This window comes from Molothrus ater, chromosome 6, assembly GCF_012460135.2.
Source record: "Molothrus ater isolate BHLD 08-10-18 breed brown headed cowbird chromosome 6, BPBGC_Mater_1.1, whole genome shotgun sequence".
Taxonomy (NCBI): domain Eukaryota; kingdom Metazoa; phylum Chordata; class Aves; order Passeriformes; family Icteridae; genus Molothrus; species Molothrus ater.
In genome coordinates, this window is record NC_050483.2 from 26,969,281 (window position 1) to 26,993,208 (window position 23,928).

General features: G+C 40.8%; 1 protein-coding gene across 3 annotated transcripts in view; it reads left to right on the top strand.

Annotated features, from left to right (window-relative positions):
• Nucleotides 1-19,541, top strand: part of MIDEAS (mitotic deacetylase associated SANT domain protein) — a 53,439-nt gene extending 33,898 nt beyond the window's left edge. For all 3 annotated transcript variants that reach the window (XM_036383858.1, XM_036383861.2, XM_036383859.2), the window contains 11 exons: nucleotides 1,034-1,357; nucleotides 2,332-2,677; nucleotides 3,093-3,159; nucleotides 7,378-7,520; nucleotides 8,366-8,469; nucleotides 9,810-9,885; nucleotides 11,033-11,121; nucleotides 12,237-12,386; nucleotides 12,590-12,769; nucleotides 13,166-13,365; nucleotides 14,454-19,541. In XM_036383858.1, the coding sequence (XP_036239751.1) occupies nucleotides 1,034-1,357; nucleotides 2,332-2,677; nucleotides 3,093-3,159; nucleotides 7,378-7,520; nucleotides 8,366-8,469; nucleotides 9,810-9,885; nucleotides 11,033-11,121; nucleotides 12,237-12,386; nucleotides 12,590-12,769; nucleotides 13,166-13,365; nucleotides 14,454-14,661 (1,887 nt within the window). In that variant the 3' untranslated portion in view covers nucleotides 14,662-19,541. The remainder of the gene's footprint in view (nucleotides 1-1,033; nucleotides 1,358-2,331; nucleotides 2,678-3,092; nucleotides 3,160-7,377; nucleotides 7,521-8,365; nucleotides 8,470-9,809; nucleotides 9,886-11,032; nucleotides 11,122-12,236; nucleotides 12,387-12,589; nucleotides 12,770-13,165; nucleotides 13,366-14,453) is intronic.
• Nucleotides 19,542-23,928: the final 4,387 nt, after the last annotated feature.

Here is a 23,928-nt window from a genome sequence, read left to right on the forward strand (position 1 = left end):
AGGTCTCTCGACCTACAGAGGTCTGTGTAGCACCCAGGAGGTACCTGAGATTTTTAGATTGGTCAGAATTGGTGCTTTTTCACACATTCACATTGTCATTATGTGTTGCTGTACCCAGAAAGTGGTGGAGGAAAGCTACAAAGATTTACAGGAACCCCTTTCTATGTAGAGTCAGTGGACTCCAGTGATGTCTGTCAGCATGATGAACATGATGAATGCCCTCCAAACCCAAAATTGGTAGTTTTATGGGAAAGTACAGCCTGTCACCAACCTGAAGTGAAGGCAGGTCCTCAGACCTCATTAATTTCTCCTGAGGCTTATTCTGGGACAGTGGATGCCACTTGTGACTTTACAAGTGCGTGTTCCATCACTGTGTGGTAGAGGTGTGCATTTGCAGTGTCTGTGAAGAAGCAGTCAGACTTGTAAACTGCAGAGTCAGGAATAAACCTTTCTGTGCAACTTAGCCCAACTCAAAGGAGGCAGTCCTGGATCTTCTTGATATAGTAGATTTTATGTGCTCAATCTTGTTATCTGGCTTATTTTGAAGGCTTAATGTTTTCCAGAGTCAGAAAAAAAATGAAGCAAAAACTAGCTCTGGGTTTAGGTTTTTTGTGTGTGAGAGATTTAATTAAGATAATACCACAGTTCAGTCTTCCCTGGAGCAGAAATCCAATATTTGAAATTAATAACCTGCAGCTTTTGATCGTTACTAAAAATGAAGAGCTGTTGTCGAAAGTTATAAAGCAGGACACAAATTCATATAGAAAATAAACTGTTAAAACATAGGTAGTGAAACAATTCTTATAAATGACCTATATAAGTGTTCTAGCAGTTGAGACTACAGGCAATCTTCAAGTAATTCTATGAAATTTTAGTAACACTGCGAAATATTCTTTTAACCTCCAGTAACACTTCCAAATCAATTTCAGCTTGCAAATTGCTTCGAGAAACTTGATATACACTGAAAGTGAGATGGTATCTCATTTATTACATAAGTAATACAGAATTTTTAGGAATCTATTTTTCTTCTCAGGAGCTGGATAATTCAGAGGAGAAGAAGAGTGTGCTAGTAACAGCTCCAGGACCTACTGGAGCTTCAAAGAGTGTTGTGGAATTCGCCAGTTCTTCACCAGCTCCCAAAAAAGCCCGGGAGGATAACAGCCTTGTGCCTCTTATCATTCCTGTGTCTGTGCCAGTGAGAAAAATTGACTTGCAGAGCCTTGAAAAGGAAAAGTCTGAGGATGGAAAGCTCCAGAAAGGCCAAACAAACGATCGAGCTCCTTGTGAACGGAAGCCTTCTGTGATAGTCACTCGGAGGCGGTCTAATCGTAATACTAACATGGAGACCTCAAGTCAGGTATGGATGCACTAAGAAACCAAAGATGAGGCACATCTGTTCGATTTAATCACACAGTTTTTAACCATGAACTTATCTATTAAAGTAGTCTGATCTCAAGGCTTGAACTTGGAATGTACATAGTCTGGGGATTTTATCATAGTGTTGCCATGTATTTGAGCATTGCTGGCTTTTCATGACCTACAGCTAATGCTAGTAAAGCCAGGCAGCGCCTCACTAAATTCATTAAACAGTGAATAAGGCCAGATGGACAGTAAGACTAGAATAGTTGTCTGTCTGTGTCAAGAGTGCTTTCTTCAGACATACATTAATACAAATAAATTCTAAGTTGTGCACATATCTCTCAATGTGAATAAAATCCAAAGTGAAGATTTATTCTCATGCAATGGAAACTTTTACTGAGTTCTGAAGGTCAGTACTTGATTGTTCCCCTGCAGCATGGTAGTGATGAGTGGGTGGGTTGATATTTTTATTTCCCTTCTCCTTTATCCAGAAGTACAACAGAATGTTCAGATATCACAGGAATGGCAGGCATCTGGGGAGGTTTCTCTGTATTTAAATGCTTGACCATCTAATAAAATACTGTTATATTGTCTTCTGTTCTCTTACCACTATTCAGTGTCACTGCGTATCTGTATGAAGGTTGTGGTGTATCTCTACCAGGATTCTGCTGTGCTTTTTTATTGTCTTTTAAAGCTACCATGAAGGTTGGACCAGATGGACATGAAGTTCTTGTAAAATATAACTTCATAATCACATGGGCTAGCGCTGCTACCTAATGGTTCCTGTGTCCAGTCCATTCCATTCCCTGTGTTCTTCCTCTCACTTTCCCCTTCTGCTAATTGTTGAGACATCCTCCAACTGTTCTATCCAGATTTTAAGCTGCCATGAAAAAATGTTATCATCTCACTGACATTTTTCAAGCAACCTGAGATTTTAAATTAAATTAACAATGCAATTTCTTTTTCTAATAGCATGAAGATGCTGTTCCAAAGGATGAAGCAGAGGGCTTTGCCCGAAAACCAAAGCAGCGGCCAAGACCCGAGCCCCTGTTCATACCACCTAAAGCTGGCACCTTTATTGCGCCGCCTGTTTATTCCAACATTACTCCATATCAGAGCCACTTACGGTCACCTGTCCGTCTGGCAGACCATCCTTCAGATAGGAACTTTGAGCTACCTCCTTACACTCCTCCCCCAATCCTTAGTCCAGTGAGAGAAGGATCTGGGCTGTATTTTAACGCTATCCTCTCTTCAAGCGGTCATTCGGTTGCACCTCCAGTGACGCCCAAAAGTGGTCACAGAACTCTGCTTAGATCAAGTAAGTTGCATTTTAACCTTCCTTTCTTGTGTAATTTATGATCGGCAACTGTGGAGCATTGGGAGGACCATGATGCCCTTAGGAGATGTATTTGTGTGAAACTGGAGCTCCTTCCTGATAGTTTGGGAAGCCAGAATACAGGAAATGCAGTATTGCTCCATCTGGGCATGGATGTTAGGATGGGTTCACAAGCAACCTGCAACACCCCCTGCTGACGTTCTTAGGAATGAAAAGTCAGTTCCTCTCCCAGGTCACTATCTTCAGCTGAGGGGAGGAAAGCTCTGGTCATCTGAAACTCCTTTATTTAGCCTGGGGGTACCTTTTTTCAGAGATGGACAGCTCTGATTAGATTTGCAAGCTGTGTGATAAGTAAATCTCAGATGTGAAGCTGAGCAGTTCTTCCTTCTTGTTGCAGATAGTTCAGAAGTTACCCCTCCGATTCTTACAGTAGTGGGGGAAGCCACCCCGGTCAGCATTGAACCGTAAGTAGGCAGCAGATTCAGAGTCTCTTAGTAAAAGTGCTTCCTTGCTTCCTCCTAAACTTTCAAGCTGCTCCCTGTGTGACTGATGTATCTCTTAGAAGCATTAAAACTATTCTTATTGGTGGCTCAAAATACAAGTTGTGTTGATTAAAAATTGCACCATATGATAAATATTGTTTGGTTGGTAAATGTAATTCTGGTGACATTAACAGCTTTCTGTTGATGCTCACCTGTCTCTGGGCTGAATTACTGTTAGTTACCTAAAGGGGAATCTGTCCTGTGTTGTTCTATACGAGCACTTCTTTGTATGCTGTGTGCTTGTTTTAGGGTGGGAAGATGATGCTCCTTTAGAGGAAGGACAGAATGTCCTTGGAAAACTGGGGTTAGCTCTCCCATGGACTGGTCTGGTTGCAGGTGTGTTTTAGCTGCAGCACAGCTGTGAACACTCCGCTCTCCCCTGGGCGAGCTCAGCCTGAAAACGCTACAGCCAGTGGCATATGGGCTGTGTGCCCTGAGCTAATCAGCCTGGTTGGTCTTTAGCTGGCTGTGTGCTGGGAAACCTGGGGACACAACAGCAGTAGGGAACACAGTCTGGAGATGTTGAAGCTGGAATTGTGAGCTTAGGCTTGGTGTCAGTCCTGCTAAACCTGAGCAGAGCTGCAAATATCTCTGCACAGCCTTTGCCAGTGCTCTGGGAGTGTTATCAGTTCAAGCTGAGTACTGCAGAACTACAGCAAGGGAGTGTAGTTTCAGTTCATTACTATACCTAATTAATTAATTCCTGCAAAATCTAATCATGGAGATGCATGGCTTGGAAGCACCCATATGGCATAAAAACACCCACATGGCTCTGCATCTGACTGTGCAGTCAGGAATCTCTGCTCAAACTCTGCAGCATATCCCATAACATTTGAGATATTTGACTCAAAACTTCCCCAGGTAAATACAACGCTTCTTTTGCTTTTATCCAAAATGGTTGTATCTTAAAAATAGACTGGTGCATTTGCTGAAATTTTTTTTCCTCGCCCTTTTCCCATTCTGCCTTCTTGTTTGAAGGTCAGGTTTTCTGCACTTGTCACAGCAGCCTGTCCTGAGCAAATGTTGCAATTGTGAATGAATGTAGATTTTTCTTGTAACCTTTGCAAACCTCCTCTAGACCAAGCCCATTCATTGAAATAAGCACATTTATTGTTGTATAAATTTATTTTGGAAGTGTCCCAATTAATCTTTTTCCTGTTAGTTCATTTAACATTAATCCAGGGGAACTTCTTGAACAGATATTTTTTGTGTCCCTCTCAGGTCTCCATCTTTGACCTCTCTGTGGTGCAGTTGTCTTGTGTCTGTTGGCTTAAATTGCTGAAGTTGTTGACATAAAGCTGGTTGTGATTTTAGTTGTATGTGAAAATTTTCATATTTTCAAATTAATATTGCCATTAATTTCAAACCATGGTATCTTAGTAGTGCAAGTTCATTTACTTTTGCCAAAAGGGATTTTTGTGCAGATAGACAGTTTGTCTAACTGTCATCTTAAGTCTTGCTGAGCAGATGCTTATGGAGGTAAATTGCTTTTAACTTTTAATGACAGCAAATTATTAACCTGGTGTCACTTCGTGTTTGGCAGCACTGGGATGGTCAGTTATGTAGACATGTCTTCCTTAAAGAAAATGTGGCAGGAAGCACTTTTTTTAGAAGAAAAAAATGTTTAATTGGCTTTGTAGTCTTGTCAGAAGTTGACTCTAACTTGTGATTACCCAGTATAGTAGTCTTAATTGCTTGCCAAGCCTTCTGTTAGTGCTTCTTAAAAGGTTATTTAATTGCAGTGATTTGAAATAGGAAGTGTGATAATGAAGCTTAATTCTTTGTGAAATGGTACAATAGGCAGCTGTTGTCACAGATCCTTGTGTCCTGCTGGTTTTGTAGTTCAGTTGCACCAAAGTCTTGGGGTCACTGCTGAAGTAGGCAGCCTTAAATATACCTGTGGTGTATCACTGTGAACTGCCTTCCCAATTCACAGCCTCAGTTCTGGATGTTGTCACACTCAGCTCCCATGGCATCCCAGGAGCACCACTGGTGCTTTCAGGCAAGAGCTCTTTATGTATTGAAGTCTAGACTTCATCAGTAGAGGAACAGAAGAATAATACAACTTGAATGGATCTCTGGAGGTTATCTGGTCCAAGCCCCTGCTCAGAGCAGACCAAATTTAAGTTACCCATGTCAACTCTTGCAGTAGAATTCTGGTTTTATTTGGGCGTTGCAGGTACGAGATGAAACTTTTTTGTTTTTTCTAGCCCAGAGATGTCATATTCCAAGTTCAGTTTCAAAATGAGAGGAAACTTTCAAGAAGGCGCACATTCTTTCCCTCCAGATCTTCCAGTTGTCTCTTTCTTTCTCAGAAGTGAGGTCAGAGGAGTCTGTGTCCTGAGACACAGCCTCTCCCAAATTTCCCAGTGCAGTCTTTACTGCAAAAACGCCTTTTTATCTGTTTCCACATGGCAGTTTTGAGCAGTCTTTTCTTCAAGGGCAGATTATAATCCATAAGCCTTTCCTCCTCTGTGAAACTGCATGCCATAACAGTAAGCAAGACTAATCACAATGAGTAGAAGACTTCACATGAACATTAATCTGCAGTCCATCTCAGTGTGCTCTACAAGGAGAGCTACTGCTGAGTGGGTGATGAAGTTGGAACAAGTGTATAGGGTAGTTAACTTCTGCATTGCTTTGTTTACACATGAGCTGTTCCCCTTAAGGACATCTGGATCTGCTATAGATGCAAAAAAAACCAGTTCGCAAAGTATCTTTTTATGTGTGTTAGAAGTCGGTAATTTTTTTGAACATGGGCTTTTCCAACACATGACATCTTATGATGAAAGTGTTTCATGACAATACCAAAATGAGGAATTGGGTGGAAAAGGGACTAAGGTATTTGCTTCTTCTCCTTCCATACCCATTTCCTCCTGTTTGATAACACAGTCTCTTAGGACTTCAGAACACCATATTGAAACACTTGCTGGTATCTCTGGATTTTTGTACAGGTTATGTGTTGTTTCGAGGCTTCCTCACTCCTTTTCCAAACTTCTTTTCATAATAGACGTGTGTGTCATTTCAGAGGATGAGAAAAGTCTGGAGGTTGGGATTTCTCAGAAGTTTTTGTTATTATTCCTTATTGGACTATATTATGCTCTTTCTCTGGTAATTGTGCTAGGTGTGGGGCACCAAGCCAAGACTTGAGAATTATAGCAAACCTTGTCCTGGGTGCAGGGAGTTTTACTTTTTTCTAGTGAAGCAACTCCAGAATTTTATCATCTTCTGGGCACTGCCTGATCTGCTCTCTCCAAAAAGGAGCTTTCTTTCTCTATACTTTACTATGTCAAGAGCTACCAGTGTGGTTGACTGACATCTGATTGAGGAGTATGCTCACATTAAGTACAGAGAAAAACAGTCTTTCACTTGGGGTTCTTACCCACCTCTGTGCACAAAATCACACTTGCCAATACAGAGTAGAATCTTTGTGGATGGTCACTTGACTTAAAGCAAATGTAGTGCTCTGTGCGTTGCAGGTAGTGAAAAATCTGTCTGCTAATTCAGATGTAAAAGTATGAGATTGCTGCTGGAAGGGTAGGGTTTGGGTTTGGTACAAAATGAGCAATACAGGTTTCATTGTTTTATAGTTTTGGTTTCAGTTGTTAGAAGGAGTACCTGGAAGACACCAGCTTGTGTCAAGGTCATAAAGGACTAAATTTTGATCCTGCTTTGAATGGGAAGTTGGACCAGATGGCAGTGTTTAGGTTGAAAAGGACATTTGGAGGCTCTGGTTCAGTTGTTGGCTGACAAAATGTTAATACTAAAACAGGCTTACCTGTCTTATGCCTGAGGAACAAGCTTGCCATAAGAGGACCCTATATGAGAGCCTCTCCAAAAGTGATGATTATTAGAAGCCAATAACTGTTCTTTGAGCAGCTATTAGGGGATGCTAATTTAAATACAGTTTCAACCTATGCTGATAAAAAAAAAAAGGAAGATTAAAAAATATGGAAACGGGTAATAGATGTAAAACCTCTCAACTTCTAAGTTACTTATATAACCTACAACACTGTTGGTGTTATATGCAAGAGCCTGCATTTGTATAGGCATTTGTTTCTTCATTTGGTTCTTCATTAGTGTTTCTAGCAGAGACGGAGACTTCCTGGGCCTGACTGTAACATTTTTCCTTCTCTGCAGGCGAATAAATGTAGGAACTCGCTTTCAAGCAGAAATCCCATCACTCCAAGACAGATCTCTGGCAGAAACTGATGAACATAAAGCAGAGCTGGTGTGGCAGCCATGGGGTGACTTGGAAACCAACAAAGTTACCCAAGAGAATGGTAAGAAGTTGGAGGGCTGTTAAAGAGGGGCGAGTTGTCGCAGTGGTTGTAGGGATAACCACTTATCTACTGTAGGCATAATTAAAAATCTTCTAGAGCTACCATTCAAGTGACATGTTTAAATGGTCTTGAAAACAGTTTTAGGAGCAAAACTTGTTTGTCAGATTGCATGTATGGGGCAAGGGGAGGCTGGTAGGATTGGTTCTTTTAATAGTAAAAAAACTGTGACTGCTGCTTCTGTCAGGCCAAGAGCAGCCTTTTGCTCAGTGAAGCTTCCTTGGTTTTGTTAACATTGAAAACCACACACACTCAACTCCTGTATTTTTGAGGGATGTTCTAGATGTAATAGTATTTCAAAAAAATCAAGTTGTAGACTGAAGTCAGGATGAGGAAGCAGGAGTTGTGGTAGCTAGTAGCAGACCTGGGGAGCTGACTGCTTCTGTTACACATGGGTTGTGGTCTGTATAAATCCTGAAGGGAAGAGGAAGTGGGCAAGCTTGGAAGAAATATTTTTGAATGAGAGAGAAAAAAGAGTTTTGTGAAATGGAAATTCACAATATAAGGGTGGGTTCAAAAAATGTGTGAGGTGAAGGGAGGTGGGAAGAGCAGGGAGGAGATTTGCAAGAAATTCCATGTGTAAATAGTGCTGCATGACCTTGTAGCCTAATGAGTGCTGGGGTCCAAATTTGACCCAGATAAATTTGCAAGGACATGCAGCTTCTCTGAGTTTTACTTTCTGTTATGTCTATTTCTCCTTCAAAAGAGATAATTAATCATGCCAATGCAGTAGGAAACTTCATTTTAATCTTCTTTTCTGTTTTTTTTTGGTACCCCTGTGGAAACAGTGGAAAAACTGCTAGCTGCTGCCTGTTCAAGCATTTTTCCTGGGGGTGGAACCAACCAGGAGCTGGCATTGCATTTCTTACATGAAGAAAAGGGAAGCATTCTGGTGAGTCTGTCCCCCTGTTCGCCTCAGTGTGGTCAAAGATGTTAAGGAAGGTCAGGTAACCTCTCATTCCTGAGAGGAGAGCCTTGAAAATTCCTTTCAGTGTATCTGGTTCCCATTGTTTGGTGTCCCTTGTATGTCCCTAATGTGGGTTCTGACCAATGTACAGTGCCATGTGCACTTACTTTTATATTTCCAACTTGGACATGTTTGGCTTTTTAACAAACACACTGACAGTCTATCAGGGCAAGTGAGCCAAGACTTCTAAATTAATCTTAGGTGTTGTCTTCCTGGAAAGGTTACTGTGTAGAAGGGAAAAATAAGAGGCTGGGGCCGAAAGCTGAGTCAGAGGGCAGTGTCTTGCACCTCTTTGTTTTGCTAGATCCATTTGACTTCTCTGTCTGTGTCTGTAGAACAACTGTCCTGCTAATTTTATACCAGTATTGTAAGACATGATACACTTTCATTATTGCCCTTTGACACCTCTGGGAGGTAATATCAAAGAGCAGAGCGAAGAGCAAAGCTTTGTCATCTTTTTATAGTCTATGACTGATTTAGACTGGCATAAATCTGCCCTGTGTTCAGGAGTATCCCACACTTTTGCCTTGCTGCTTGTTTCCTATCCTGTGGGACTGACACTTGTGCATGGACTTGCATCAGAGAAGAGATCAAACAGAAAGTAGTTTTTGTATGTGTGTGTGTTATGTTTCTGGCAGCCCATCGTTGTGAATGCTGCTGTTGGCATTAGAGAGGAGCAGGACTTCCTCTGACAGCAGGAACTCATTGTTCAGGTGGTTTAAACTGCCAGTGGAAGCACGATTCTGTTGTCTCCTTCCTACAGAATTTGAAAGCCTTCTGGTATAAATGAAAACTAAAAAGCATCTTGAGAGGTGGGAGTTTTGTGTGTGTCATCTTTCAGTCACGTGACTGCTGATTTATTTTGAAATAATGCTCAGTCAAGTGAGATCAAATTACAATTACTTGGATATGTAAAACAGGTGTCACTTAGGGCAGCATTTTTGGATATGTGTGTAATAGGCCTTTGGTTAATGAGAGGAAACTGATGCAAGGTCTCTATGTATGGAATTAGCTCTCTCCCAGTACCCTGGTGGTTGTGTCAATTCACAGATGTGAAGAGGTGCCAAGAATGTACCACTTGTCTCTGGTACCCAAGATTAGATGGGCAGTCAAGAATGTGGTTTTTAAAGTTGTCCCAAGTGGTAAACTGTACTCTGTTTCTTTTCTGTTAGCTTGCCACAGAAAAGAGGGGATAAAAAATTGCCTGATCTTTGTTTTTAATACCCCAAATATTAAAGTAATTATTTTACTTGTGTTTATCCAAGGGAGCTCTGACCAAACTGCTGTTGAAGAAGCCAGTGCGACCACCTACCCACCCTTTGGCAGATTATCACTACACAGGTTTGTCAACCAGAACAACTCTGTGCTACCTGCTTATATCCTTTTCTGATTTTTTGGGGTACTCTGTTACATTGCAAGAGGATTAAAAGAGCAATCCTCTCTTGTAACTCAAATGATGGCTTGCCAGAATTTTTGCTTATGCAAATTATGACCCTTTAAATGTAAGAAACACTGCATCCTTCTGAACATGTGCATGTGTATTGGGATAGGTATGAGTTCTCATTTTCTTTATGGGGAAAAGGGAAGGTAATCCCTTGCACTGAGACACAGAGAATGTAGAAAGATAGCCCGTATGTATAAGAAAGGCTGTGGTAACCTTAGAATCATAGCCTCTCTGGCATGAGTTTCCAGGGTGGAGTTAAGCAGGGGTTTTATGGGAAGTAGTTTTCAAGCTTGCTGAAGAAGCCTCAGCCAACTATGAATACCTGTCAGTGTTTATTCAAAATTCAAATGCCATAAGCTACCTTTGTCATCATGCACCTAATTAGAAAATAGTCAGCTGTGTGACACTGATTTCAGTGATCTGGAGAGACCCAAGTGACCTGAAAGATCTGATGTAAAGCGGTAGAGAGATGTCTAATAGCTGGTACCACAAAGCATAGAAAATACATTTTTGTTACTATGCATTCCTACTGTAGTTGTTGGCAAATATTAGTTGAAGAATATCTATAAGGAAGGAGGGGATTTGACAATGTTATTATTAGAGGCAAGGAATATTTGAGGAATACTGGAGATGTAGTAAATCTTCAAGTACAGGTTCCTACTGAAAGAGAAGATCCTGTTCTTCTGCCCCAACATTACCCTACTATAAAATCTTATGACTGGGTCACCACGAAGTGTGTCACTTCACCTTGCTTGGGCAACATCTTAGTTCGTCTGAGTGAGTGGTTTTTGCAAGCTGAGCTGAATTAACCTGTGGTGATGAGCACTTGATCTAGCACAAAGGAAGTGTTGGGAGGAGAGCTGGGGTGGAGCAGCAAGGGAGGAGTTACCAGCAGTCCGCAGTTTTGCTGTAGTAGGCTCAAGGAGAGACTGCACCCTCATGTGTGTGCTGGTCTTATTTAAGGCAAACATGAAGAAGAGGTATGTAGAAGAGTAAACATTTGAAATTGTATGGATTTTCATTATAACTTACTTTTACCTACAGGATCAGACAAGTGGAAGGTTGCTGAAAAAAAGCTATTCAACAAAGGCATTGCAATCTACAAGAAAGATTTTTTCTTGGTCCAAAAGCTTGTAAGTTACTTTTGTTTGTTTTCATGATACATTTTTACATGTTTGTTGAACATTTTATACAGGAAGTTCAATCTTGGTTTTTCTGAAACCTCTGTTTTAAGCATTAGGTCCCACATTCAAAAGATTTCAGAGAAATGTCAGCCTCCAGCACAGCATGAAATCTCACCAGAAAGCTAGAGCAATTATGTTTGTTTTGATTAACCCTGGTATTTAAACTGCATTACTTCCATTAGTCCATGCTACAGCTATCTCCTCTGCAGAGCACATTTATAGAGCATTGGCAGTGTTTAGCTTAAATGGCTTGCTGATAAAACTAAAAAGAAACACATCTTTGCCACTGATGGAGAGGACCAAAGAAGGATATGAAAATGATGGATCCTTTAGATCTCTCATGTTGTGACAATGATAGGAGAAATGATCACTCCCTTGTTTTGATGAGGTATGACATGTCAGCAAGGGGGAAATCACTGAAGGAGAGTGCAAAACCAGGAACTGCAAACGTATTTACTGAATAAAATCCCCAAAGGCATTTAAATTGCAAAAGCTCAGAAGTTGAAAATATATTCCAAACATTTTAAAGAAATCAGTGATGCAGAATATGTAGATGGTCACAAGTCCATGCTGATAATTGTCCACCACCATATGCCTACAAAATGCACATGGCCAAAACGGGAAGGGGCTGCAAACCTTCACTTCCATTTTTGGATTGGTATTCTGGTCTGGTCTTCTCTGAAGTGCTGCTGCAAAATAAAGCTCCTCCATAAAGCTGAGAAGCTGCTGTCATGCCTGATAGCTCAACTGGAACATTTCAGAGGCTAAGAGGTGCATTAAGCTTACAAAGTTCCAGGTTCTGTCACCTTTACATTAACCAGCTTTTCTTTGGAAAGTTTGTCCTCTAGTTCTCAGTGAATAACAGTGGCAGTAGGGGATATGCTGTGGGATGAGGCACACAGGCGAATATGACACAGAAAAAGAGGCTTGAACAGCAGCTGTGGTGGAATGGAAACTACTAAGGAAAGAAAATACAAAGTTTATTTATTGCACCCCTAGTAGTTATTTATAAATCTTTTTAAAATCATGTAATCCACTGGTGTTTTATGTTTTTTAAACAACAGATAAAAACCAAAACAGTGGCTCAATGTGTAGAATTCTACTACACATACAAGAAACAGGTGAAAATTGGTCGGAATGGGACCTTAATCTTTGGGGACATTGATGGTGCTAATGAGAGATCAATGAAAGATGAAGCTGAAGTTGACATCAAGGTAAGTAATTTCCTAAATTTCTCTCACCTCTTTTGGGCTGTGGTTTGAAGTCTTTTGTGTTGTCTCATTTACTGGTCAAATCAAAAGCACAAACAATCTGGCTTCTCCACAGGAGTCCAGACTCACAAATTTGTGTCCTGTGTCACGTAATGTCATTTACCTACCGGCATCAAAATTAACAGTTCCTTTATCTTCTGGTGAAGAGTTCCCATAGGTTTGCACGTGTTCTTCCTCTGAGAAGGGACATCTTCAGTGAGGAACGGGGGCATGTGGAGGAGGAGGAGGAAGAGGATGAAGAAGAGGAGGCAGAGGAAGGGTTGGATAACAGAAAGAGGAGCGCCGATGCTCTGAAAGATGAACAGACACTACAAGATGGTGTAATAGTAAGTGCTGCATTGTGCATGTTGTGCTTTCTATGCACCTTCACTTTGCAAATGGTTTAGAAAACATGTGGGCAGTTCCAGATGCAAAAAGTTTCCATCTCTAACTTCTTCTGGAGCAAGAGAATGGGCTGAGGTAGATCAGAGTGTTACTATCAATCAGACTGTGAGCTGTGATGGGAGAACTGGGATGTGTAAGGTGGAAAAATGCAATGTATTCTTTGTGGCTGGTGGACACAGAGGGCCGTGATGAGAAATGTCCTTAAAATAGCCTGAAGATTTTGCCATTAAATAAAACCTTTGTCTGGAATGAGTGAAACACAGGAGCTCAGCTACTGTCTTCCTTCTGATGGTGGGTTTAAGTGTCACTTTGACTCAATTCTTCTCCTCTTTGCAAAGGCCAGCAACACCAATATGAGGAGTCATGAGGCAGCTGTCATGGGCAGAATTGGGAGGAAGCCAAGGGAGACAACAGTGAAGCCTCGAAAGCCTATTACTGCTCCAGTGCAGAGGAAGAAGAGGAAACAGAAGACAAAACCAGATGCTACCAGTAAAACACAAAACACAGAAAACACATTTCCATGTAAAAAATGTGGCAGGTAAGACCAACTCTGCTTCCAGCAATAGTCACAGAATCACAGTAGGGCATCTCCTGTGGAAGCTTTTTCCCAAATGAACTTTCTGTCTTTCTGTATAGGCCATAGACATTGGCAGTAGTTCTAATGAATTACTGCCCCACTAATACTTGCAAATTAAGGCTTCTTTTTCTTCAAATGGCATGAGATACCACCTGCATTTCAGCTGTGTACAGTAGTTGGTGTTAAGCTGCACTTTCAAGCAGCTGCTATGTTGGCCCTCTGTAATGCTTACATTTTTGTAACAAGTTTCTACGTATTTGCTAGATCACATATAAAGAACATGGTATAGACTTAAGAACAGTGGTCTAGAAACACGAGACGTTAACATCATTATTGCAGCAGCTTATTAGGCCAGTAGGTACATAGTTCATCTGGTTACATTTGCAGCTGTCTTTGGTAGATGTCAAATATATTTGTATTTCCTCACACAGTTTTAGTAGTTTTTGCAGCTCTGTTGCCACCAGAATCAAACTGTCAAGAAAATTCAGCTCCCTACATAAGTTGCTTACTCTTAAAATAACAGGACAAGCAGACAAGGCTTCTTAATGATGTCTGAACTACACTTGTGGCGCTTCATGCAAAATCCAAATAGTTAATGGTGGAGGGTGGAGGAACAGATCACAGAAATGTAGAGTCAGAAGGAAAAAGCTCAAGTATTTCGAGCTCTGTGGACAAGGCTCAAGAGTGGCATTGGGCCATCATTTGCCTCGCTGCTTATGGTATTGTTGCAGCACAGGGGTATGCCTGAAAACCTGGGCTATGTTAAGCAGCACATGCATAATTCAGATACCAGCACTGCCCCTCTGAATTCAGAGCTGAATGAGAAATGGCCACAGTAAGAAATTAAGCTCAGGATCCCCTGCTAGCATTGCACCTTGCTCTCCATGTCCTGAGTGGCGTTTGCTGTAGGTGCTCTATTGCTGTGCCTGTGGGAGTTCCGGAGCTGAAGCTCGTGAACTTGAGGCCAGAGCAGCAGAAGCTCTTCCAGAAAAATGTTGAAGGAGGCCGTAGGAGAGGCCAATGCTAATGTCCCTGTGTGCTTTCCTCAGGGTGTTCTACAAGGTGAAGAGCCGCAGTGCTCACATGAAGAGCCACGCGGAACAGGAGAAGAAGGCGGCGGCACTGAAGCAGCAGGAGAAGGAGGCGGCAGCGGCGGCGGCAGCCCGCAGCCAGGCCCAGCAGGACGAGAGCAGTGACAGTGGGAGCAGCAGCAGCGGGAGCAGCAGTGCCAGCTCGGATGAAGATGGAGAAATATAGCAGCAGACCAGAAGTGGAGGGAGTAGCAAGGCTGGACCCAACCTCCTTCTCGCTGGTCTCATTTGTTTTTTGCTTGCACTTTTCTTACCTGAACCATCTGGTTTTGGTTTCAGTGCTGCCATTTCCTCATACCACATGTTCCACTTCACCTTGCCAGTACTGACCAGGCCAGAATGGTGGATAACAAGATTTGTTTCAACTTGGATTTTTTTTTTTTTTAAAGACTGATAAGATTCCTATTTATAATGATACCCGAGGTACATAATAGAACAATGTCACCTGCAGTGGAAGTAAGTTCTCTCAGGTCAGTCAGACCTTTCTTTTTGTTCTTGTCAGGAATTTTGGTAGTAGGACTCTTGGATATAAAGGTTTCTAGACTGGAGCTCTACTCTGAGCTAAGTGTATCCATTTTCTGTGACACTGGTGATTTCTAGTTTTTTCCTTTCTCAGCAAGTTCTTCTTCCTTTTATTCTTTCCTGCCTTTCTTTCTGAGCAGTTATTCAGGCAGACAACAAGTTTTGTGGAAAGATGGTGTGCACTTTTGACCTCTGTTTCACAAAAATTAAAAGTAGGATGAGAAAGACACTCTTCTTCCTTTTAAGAGGAAGTTTTATTTTTCAAACGGAAGCCTGAGGTCAGTTATCTTATGGCATTAAGAACATAGCAATGGATATGAAAATATCCTGTGTGATAAGAGTAGCCACAGGCCTTGCAGGTTGTCTCATCTTGGAAAACAAAATAGTCAGCCTTTGATTAACTTAAAGGAGTCTGGGCTTCACAAGTGCAATTTAAAATGAAAATTACTGGGTTTGAATTTACATAAATGGGAGCAAGTTTGTTTAGTGAAAATGAACCCAGATCTTCTTGTGTGCTAGGTTGTGTGCACCTCAAAAATGGGAGGAATGGAGTCTCATCTCCAGCAGGCATCCCTCTGTGAATGCTTTTATCTCTCAATATCCTCTTCTGTCTTGTAGCAGCCCTCATTTACTCCTTGAAATTGCCATCATCAAGCTTTTATGGCAGGGCCTTAGTTTCCCAGGCAGTTGCTGTCAGACAGTATGTACAGGAGAAGCTTGTCACCCACTTGCACACCAGTGGCAGGGCAGTGCTGCCTGCTGGGTTGTCCTGCTATGAGCTGTTCTCTTGCTGAAAGGCTGACTCTTCTTCAGAACTGACACAAGCTAGTAGCCCAAAAAGTCTAGCCGCCAAAATCTGCTGGTGAAAGAGAGTTAAGAAGAAGTGGCCCAGGTGACAAATGTTAAATTCGCACAGGATTGTTCTGTACATCTTTATAGCCCACATTTATCATTATTTTGTAAGGATGCAGAGAATCACTTGTGCTTCATGGCCAGCTGGTGCCATCCTGTAGCCTGGCTGCCCAGCTTCTTCCCTCCATCCAGTGCTTAGGAGCAGCAGTGATCCCCAGTTTCTCGGGTGCTGGCACTGCGTCAGACCAGACCGTAGGAGCTGATTGCTCCTGCCTTCCCCAGTAGGGATCCAAGAGATGTTGTTGTATGTGAACTGCTGAGTGTGCCTGACTGGCAGATTTTTTTTATTTAAATCTTGACCCTTCCAGCTGCTAGATAAATTCCTGGCTAACTATATAAAGAGGCTGTAACTCCAGCTTGTTGTCTGTCAGTCTTCTTGCCCTGTAGTTTTATGCAACCATGATGGCTTCACTCTTTTTTTTGGGAGGCTTTGTATTGTACAACGTTTGCTTTGACATATCTATGCCTTTGCATAGAATCCTTTTTCAGAATAGCAGAAACAGTTACTGCTCTTACAAAATCAGGAGGAACATCATTAAGGACTGCACTCTTTGTAAAGTTGACACTTTCACCTGTAAGTGTTCAATTTTCTGTCAAGACTGTATTTTTCATTCCTATCAAAACTGGGGTTCCTTTCAGCACTTAGATGACTGTTCCATGTTCCTACATTGAATGGATCTTGTTGACTAAGTAAGAAACACATGGCACATTGTGAACTGTTAAAATCATTCAAAAACTGCGAAGAACTAAAAGCTGCTTCTTTAAAAAGAAGCTTAAGCAAATCAGTCTTCCTCTTTAAGATTTCAGTGTTGATTTATATTTTTTTTTTCTTTTATAAATCGGGGGAAATTCTTGTCTGCCATTATCTTAGGGCCCTTGGAGAGAACAGAAGCTTTAGCACAGTATGTCAGGAGGAAGAGTGGGTGAACCAACTGCAAGCATTACTACAGTCTTCCAAAGGCCAGATCGTTCACTGATTCTCCCTATTTTAGGAAACTGATATAATTTTTCCTCTTGTCAAGGACAAGGTGTTGAGGTGCTGGTTAGAACAAATCAGAGATTTTCTTTACTTGCATAACAATGTTGTGTATATTATGTACTGATTCCAGTACTGGTTGTTTCTCTCCCACCCTGCTGCAGTTTAAGTAGAATGGAACAGGAAAACTGGACACAGTCTGTTACTGGAAGAAAATCAGGAAAGGGCTTTTCTGAGGATAACCTCTATAACAGCTGTGGGTTAGCAGGGCTGACCACAATCAGGTATATGTGCTAAGTGGCATCAAGTTGGAATGTTTCTGAGCATACTTCCAAGTTGCCAGTAGCCCCCAGAAGACTTCTTTTCTGGCATGGTAATAAGTAAAACAGTTCCTCGAAGTGTCATCTTAAAAGACAAACAAGCAAACCAAGCCTATTCACTGGCTTACAAAAGGAGTTTGGAATTGATCCTGCATTTGAATTAGAGCTTGCCTAGTAGCAAAAGTTGGCAGAGAATTGTTTTTAAAAAAAAGAAGAAAACCAAAACCCAAACAACCAACACCCAATTTCTGTGGACAAAGCATTTAAATGGAATTTTTCTAATCTGGAATGAGTTATGCTCCTACTTTTTGTGAGGGGGAAAATAACTTGAGTGGCTCTTTACTGCAGCACAGTGTTAATTAAAGTTTGTTATTCCAGTTAAGATTTAAAAAACCCATCCCAAACAAACAAAATGCTTCTCAGTGTTCTGTTGATATGTCTGTTTTAAAACTCCATGCTCATTATTTCCCATTGTTTAAGGGCCTATTGATCAATCCCCATTTAGTGTAAGGGTGTGCTGCTAATTTACAGAAAAAGGCAGAAGAACGTCATTAATTTGAACAAGGTGTCTCTTCACTTTGAAGAACAAATGGGAACAAATATTTATAGAATGCAATTCTGTAAATGTGTACTAATAGATTTGCCTTTTATAGTGCAGGATGAGACTTCAGGTGGTCATATACCCCACAGTCAGATGGCTGTATTTCAAATCATTACCTGCTTGAGCCTTGATGCCAGCCCTGGGCATCATGGAGATGCAGTGACAGGTCATGCTTGCCCTGATCACATACTTCTGCCTGTGCTTCTGCCTGCCCTTTACAGATAGATTCAGTCTTTCAGGTCTGTGATCTGCATGGAATAGCATCTGAGTTTTGTAAGACTATGTGTGTATGTAATTACTAGATAGATGCATGCACTTGTGATGCAAATCTGATATAGCTGCAGGTGTTTTGCAGTCTAGCTGCAAGAACCACTCTGCATTTTAATTTACTTGATGTTTGTTCTTTTACTGATACAGGTGATGGTATCAGAGAGAACTTGGCTCTGTAAGTTGAAAGCCTACAGAATTTCACTCAGCTGTGCAGGACCATGGCATTTTGCTGGCTAGAAAAGAGGTAGGGATGTAGCTGCTTAAAGGCAGGACAAAGATAGAAATTCAAAAGCTTCAAAATTCATCTGTTAAACCCATTGTAGATAAAGTCCAATTTAACTAAAAATACTCTGATTTATCAAACTGAGGCTTTTGGTCATTTTTATCACTGCAACAAGCTTAGATTAAAATCAACACTTTTCAGAAAAAGTCTTTCTTAAATCACAAACATGAGCTTTCTCACTCTGCAGTTACACACTTCTTAATTCTCTTTCAGGCAGTGGACTAGAGGGTTCCTGCAGATACATACTGTATTTTAAAGAAATGGGAGTAGGAAGGACTATAACCATAGGAGTCTTGCTTTCATACAATGGCACATTTAGTCCAATGCTTACCAGAAACCTTATTCTAATACACATTTTCCCACACAAACTTTCTCCCTGCTTTATCTTCTGATGTATGTCTCGAAGTTTATGAAGCTTTAAAGAGACAGAGAAGTGAGTCTACAAATCATGTTTGATTTCTGGGGGGGCTTGAGTTTCTAAGTAAATTCGTCACTTGGGTTCAGCTGCTTTACTTTCCCACCTTCTCTACTGTGTCGTATGTTAGGAAGACACAAACTTTAAATCCCAAGCTGTCTAAGGATCTTTCTTTCCAAGACTAAGATTCTACTGACAGCTGAGCCTGAAAAAACCCTTAACTTCTCCAGATTAGAAGACAACATATATTTTTATAGAAATATAATTGTGTATTTTAAAAAAGTTTCCTGCAGCTTCTCCACCTGTATTTTTTCTCTTGTAGCTCAGATTTGATATAAACTTTTTTGTGTTCATTCTTTTTATGTTCTGTTTTTAAATTTGTAGTCAAAGCTTTGGTGTACTGTACAGGAGCAGTCAGCCTTTGTAATTACTGTATAAATGCTTTATAATAAAGTATATTACTTTTATTTTAACAAATGAGCAGACACTTCCTTTTGTGTGTCTGCTGCCTAGTGCACCTTTTAAAAGACTGTTACATGTTTAAAATGTACATATATAAATATATTTACCTGTTGCTGTACAGTTGTGATAGACTGGACTGAATTTATTTTTTGTGTGCTTTTTTATAAAATATTAATACACTAAAGGAAATCTTTGTGGATGTGATTGTAATGTACTATGTAACTTATTTACTTAATATCCTCTATATATCTAAAAAACCTTTTATTAAATGAGGTTAAAAAAATAGTCTCTTAGCTGAGTTTCTCAATGGTATGAGGGAGTGGCCGGGGGCTTGTGCAGGCTGTGATGCACAGGAGGCTGTCCTGAGTCCTTCTGGCTGGTCTTCTCTCTCTTCGTACTCACCTGTGTTTCCCACACAGCCCTAGAGGCTGTTTCTCACCTTCCCCCAAGACACAAGCCTGCAGTGTGTTTTATGTCCTACATCCAAGAACGTAACTGGCACCTGCCAGGAGCCCAGAGAAATCTGCAGCTCCACCGTTTTACAGAAGTGTTGATGGGATGTGTGTTCCCCTCCAAGCTGAGCACCCTCGCAGAAAGACAGAAACAACCTTGACAGTGTGCTAGGAATTCCTGGGGAATAGGTCTGCTGTGCTCTGAGTAAGGCCAGTGGGATTCTGACACTACCTCAAACAACTACAAAGACCATGGGCAAGGCAAAGACATCGTGGAGTAACTTAGTACCTGATGAGCCTGCATCAGGTGAGAATTCTGCAATGGCTTCAGTTATAGATCACATTGTATCACACTTTCAGTGATAAAGTTTGAAAAAACTTTTAGTAAATACTGTCTTAAAGGCACTTATCTGTTACCTGAATCTGAGGGGGGGATTTAACAGGTTTTGTTACACAGCATGTATTTTGTTTCTTCTGGCAGCAGTTGGATCTCTTGTCATATTTATGAGGATAGATGGAAGCATATCTAAAATTCAAGATACGGATTTTAAATATGCTTCCATCTATCCTCGAAACATCTTCCTTCTGTTTTGGTACTTTGCCTTCTAGTTAACTTGGCTACACAGGTTTTCTCACACCCTGTGGGCATGATGTCTTTAAAAGCTACAAATGCTACATAAAGCAGATGGCAGAAGTGCGTACCGGTGCCCGACTGGTCTCCTGTGAGATTGCACTTACGATCTACGGCAGCACACCTGTTAATTTATGCTGACCTTTTCATTTCAATATTTTTGGCAAAGCTGGCAGGAGAAAGACTCAGCCCAAGACATGAAAACACTAATTTTTTCAGCTCAGTGTAGAAGTCCTTGCTTTAGTTTATTCCTGTGCCTATGGTGGTTGGATCAGCAATAGCATTGGGAGAAAAAAGTATTTTGCTTGGTGTGTGAAGAGACAGGGAACACTTAAGCCTTCACTTGAGATAACAGACCAGGACTTAAAGGCTTTAAATCATGCATTTGCCTCCCTGTCAGAGCCAGCTGACAAAAGTGCTGAAGTCTTTGCACTAAATCTGAGGCTGTGCAAACAAACCTTGGACGATCAAAAAACCCACACATTTTGAGCAATTTGGGTTCTATCTTTTTTGAACTGCTGGATCTAAGCCCAAGCTTCTGGAAGTTATTTCAGCTACTGAAAGAAACCTTATAAAGCATTTTAGTGACTAGTAAGCTTTGAGTTAGTGGAACTGTGAGGAGTTCTGCAGTAACTCCTATATGCTTTACAACCATCACTGTAGGATGCTGCTCTTGTCATTATTGAGACTAACTGCTCTGGACTGTGGGGTAGGAAGAGTTTTCTTTATATCAGAATTTTGAAATTACATTTCAGTGACATGGTCTACTGAAGGCTGAAGTTTCTATTAGAGAAGGCTTTGAATCAGTTAGCCTTCCCCTGTCTGGGTTTAATGGAACTGATTGTTTATTACTGTTAATAGAATTTAAATTCAAAGTGAATTAGTAATTTTCTACTGAAGAAAGACCAACCATTTCTCTACTTACCTGGATATTTTTCTACATATACCAGTAGTAGATTTTCTCTTAGGACCTAAGAACAAATTCTGACAACCAACGTCTTAAAAGATTGAAAAATATTTATGTATCAGATGACAACAATCACAATATATCAGCATTTTTAAAGCCTTAAGTTATTTTCTATTCTAAAATATAGAGGCAATAAGGAATAGCATTTACATGCTATCATACTCTAAATACATTGCTTCCTGAGCAGCCAGGAAAGTTTAATGAGAACAAAATTTAGTTTCCAAATACTCTTCACAAGCTGAACTATTTCATTACACATCAGCCAAAGACATTTGTATAAAATAAGGTTATATTATTTTTGAACAAGTTTCACAGAATAACATTTATAAACATAGGCCTAAATAATTTAAACACAGCAAATTTAACAGCTTTTCATTCCACAAAATTACTGTATAAAAAAGATTGCCAAAGAGGATGTTAAAAGTGCTCTCTTACTTGGAAGTTTTTCTAGATGAGCCTACTTCTAGTGTAACCCGAGTCATCTGCTGGTTCTCAGGTCTCTTATGTCATTTTTCCATCAGTTCTCAATAATCACTGCATACATCAATCAGCTCTTTGAAGACAGGTGAGTGTGCCAACAAGCAAGCAAAAAAACCTAGCTAGTTCGTACCACTAATTTAATTTTAGGATATTTCTCTAAGGAATAAAGTGGATGCTAGTCCTCTGTAACTTCACTGGGAAAAGCAGAATTCCACATGGCTTGCACGTTTTATATGGGTGCCCTTTTCATTCATGAATAATAGTGTACTTACTACTTCACTGGATGTGGTGTGATAGGGAACAGCAGAGTGCACAAGTGAAAGCCAGACCTTCCAGCATGTCACTTTAGTGTCCCTGTGGGCACACAGGCCAAGGTGTCACTGTCACCTTATACATAATATCGTGTAGCCTACCAATATACAAACCAGCTGTTTTAATTCTACCACCTCTCTATGTCTTCCATCACATCCAGTGCCTAATTTTAAAGTGCAAATTTAAAAATTTAGGGAAACTGCTTTGGGGAAAAAGTTTGGGGAGGTTGTTTTGTTCTTGAGAGTAATCATGACTCATTAGGCAAAGCAAGATAAAGTGAAGATACCAGCTTTGAGACAAAACATCTCCTGAGAGAAGCCACAGCCAATTATTTTCTTACTGAATTGTTTCAATGAGACTGACACATAGTTTTTATCAGAAGGGTTTTAAATTATGCTCTAAGACTAGATGCTCCCTTCCTTCAATAATGATTTTTTTCTCCTTTTTTTTCTTCCTTTTTTGTTGGTATTTATAATGCAGCCTTCAAAAAGAGCTAGAGAATTTGCGCCATTTCATCTGTGGAAAGCACCAATGCCAGTGGGCCACACAATCCCCCCAGCTCTACCACCACCTACAATAGTTTTGGACTGATCCCTGTAGGTGTAGCCTCTATTGATCACTTACAAGAGTCAGGAACTGCTCTTATCCCTCACCACTTGTCAATGGATTTGTGTTTCACTTCAATCATTACAACATAGTCAGAACACTAAGTTTCTATTCTGCTCTCAGAATGCCCCAATATAGCCAAAGTGTAGAGTATTTGCTGTATCTAATGTAACCTTCAGAAATGTACAGACTTAGGCCATATTTAAAGAATCAGCCAGCAGGATTACTTGGCATTGGACTGTGCTCATCACTCCCTTTTCCTCTTGTCACAATCATGTGTGGAGCTAACCCAGCCATACACACCACTTGCAGCTGTGCTGGAAGAGACTGGTCCATAGCTTCAACCACTTTTCTTCGTGGACAAGCACTAGGAGAAGAGCACCATGTGGTCTATTCTGAAAATATCTCCAAACACAGAGATGAATTTGGCATTTCTGCTTGTTGGGAAGATTCAGAAGGCAAGTTTTGAGTCAGTCAAGCTCTGGCTCACATGAGCCACACTTTGACTACAGTGGTGAAGGGCACAGCCAATCCCCTGTGGGCACCCCCAGCAGATGGGGCTAACAGGGGCTAAGTGTGCCATGGGCTCTGTACTGCCCAAGCACACAGTTCCACCTTGCCAAGAGTGGTTGGCTGCAAATGAACAGAGTGGCTTGGCTTCCAAAGATGTGTGAAATGACTGCTGACTGTAGACACTCCTCCATGGTGCTTCTTGGTCAATGCTGCCTTTACTCATAATAAAGCTAGGAGAATACTTCTAAAGAAATAACAAACAAAAGTGAACTAGCTAACTAAGAAAGTAGTTTCTGGTAAAGAGAACAGCTGCCTGGAAATAGTTTGTACTGGGTGAAGAATGTCCAGAGTTTTTGCCATTGTGCTCTTGACTTACTCTTAGTAACGGATCCAAATCAAACTCTTCAGCAAATGCAAACTTAAATCAGAATGCTTTAGAATTCCTCCAATAATCACAGTTCAAACAGCAATATATTGAAATTAAACTGTGATTGTCTTATAAGCATTTACTTCACAGTGTTCAGTTAGAAACTGATTAGAGAATTGCCTACTACAATTATACTTGGAGCTTGAGATCTGTACCACTGTTACCTGGGCCAATTCTACCATTCATCTCTGAACTTGGCTTCCAAGATTTCAACTCGTGCCACACCTTCACGAACAAAATAACTAAGACTGTCACTCTGACCCCATCCCTTCCATGCCTGGGCT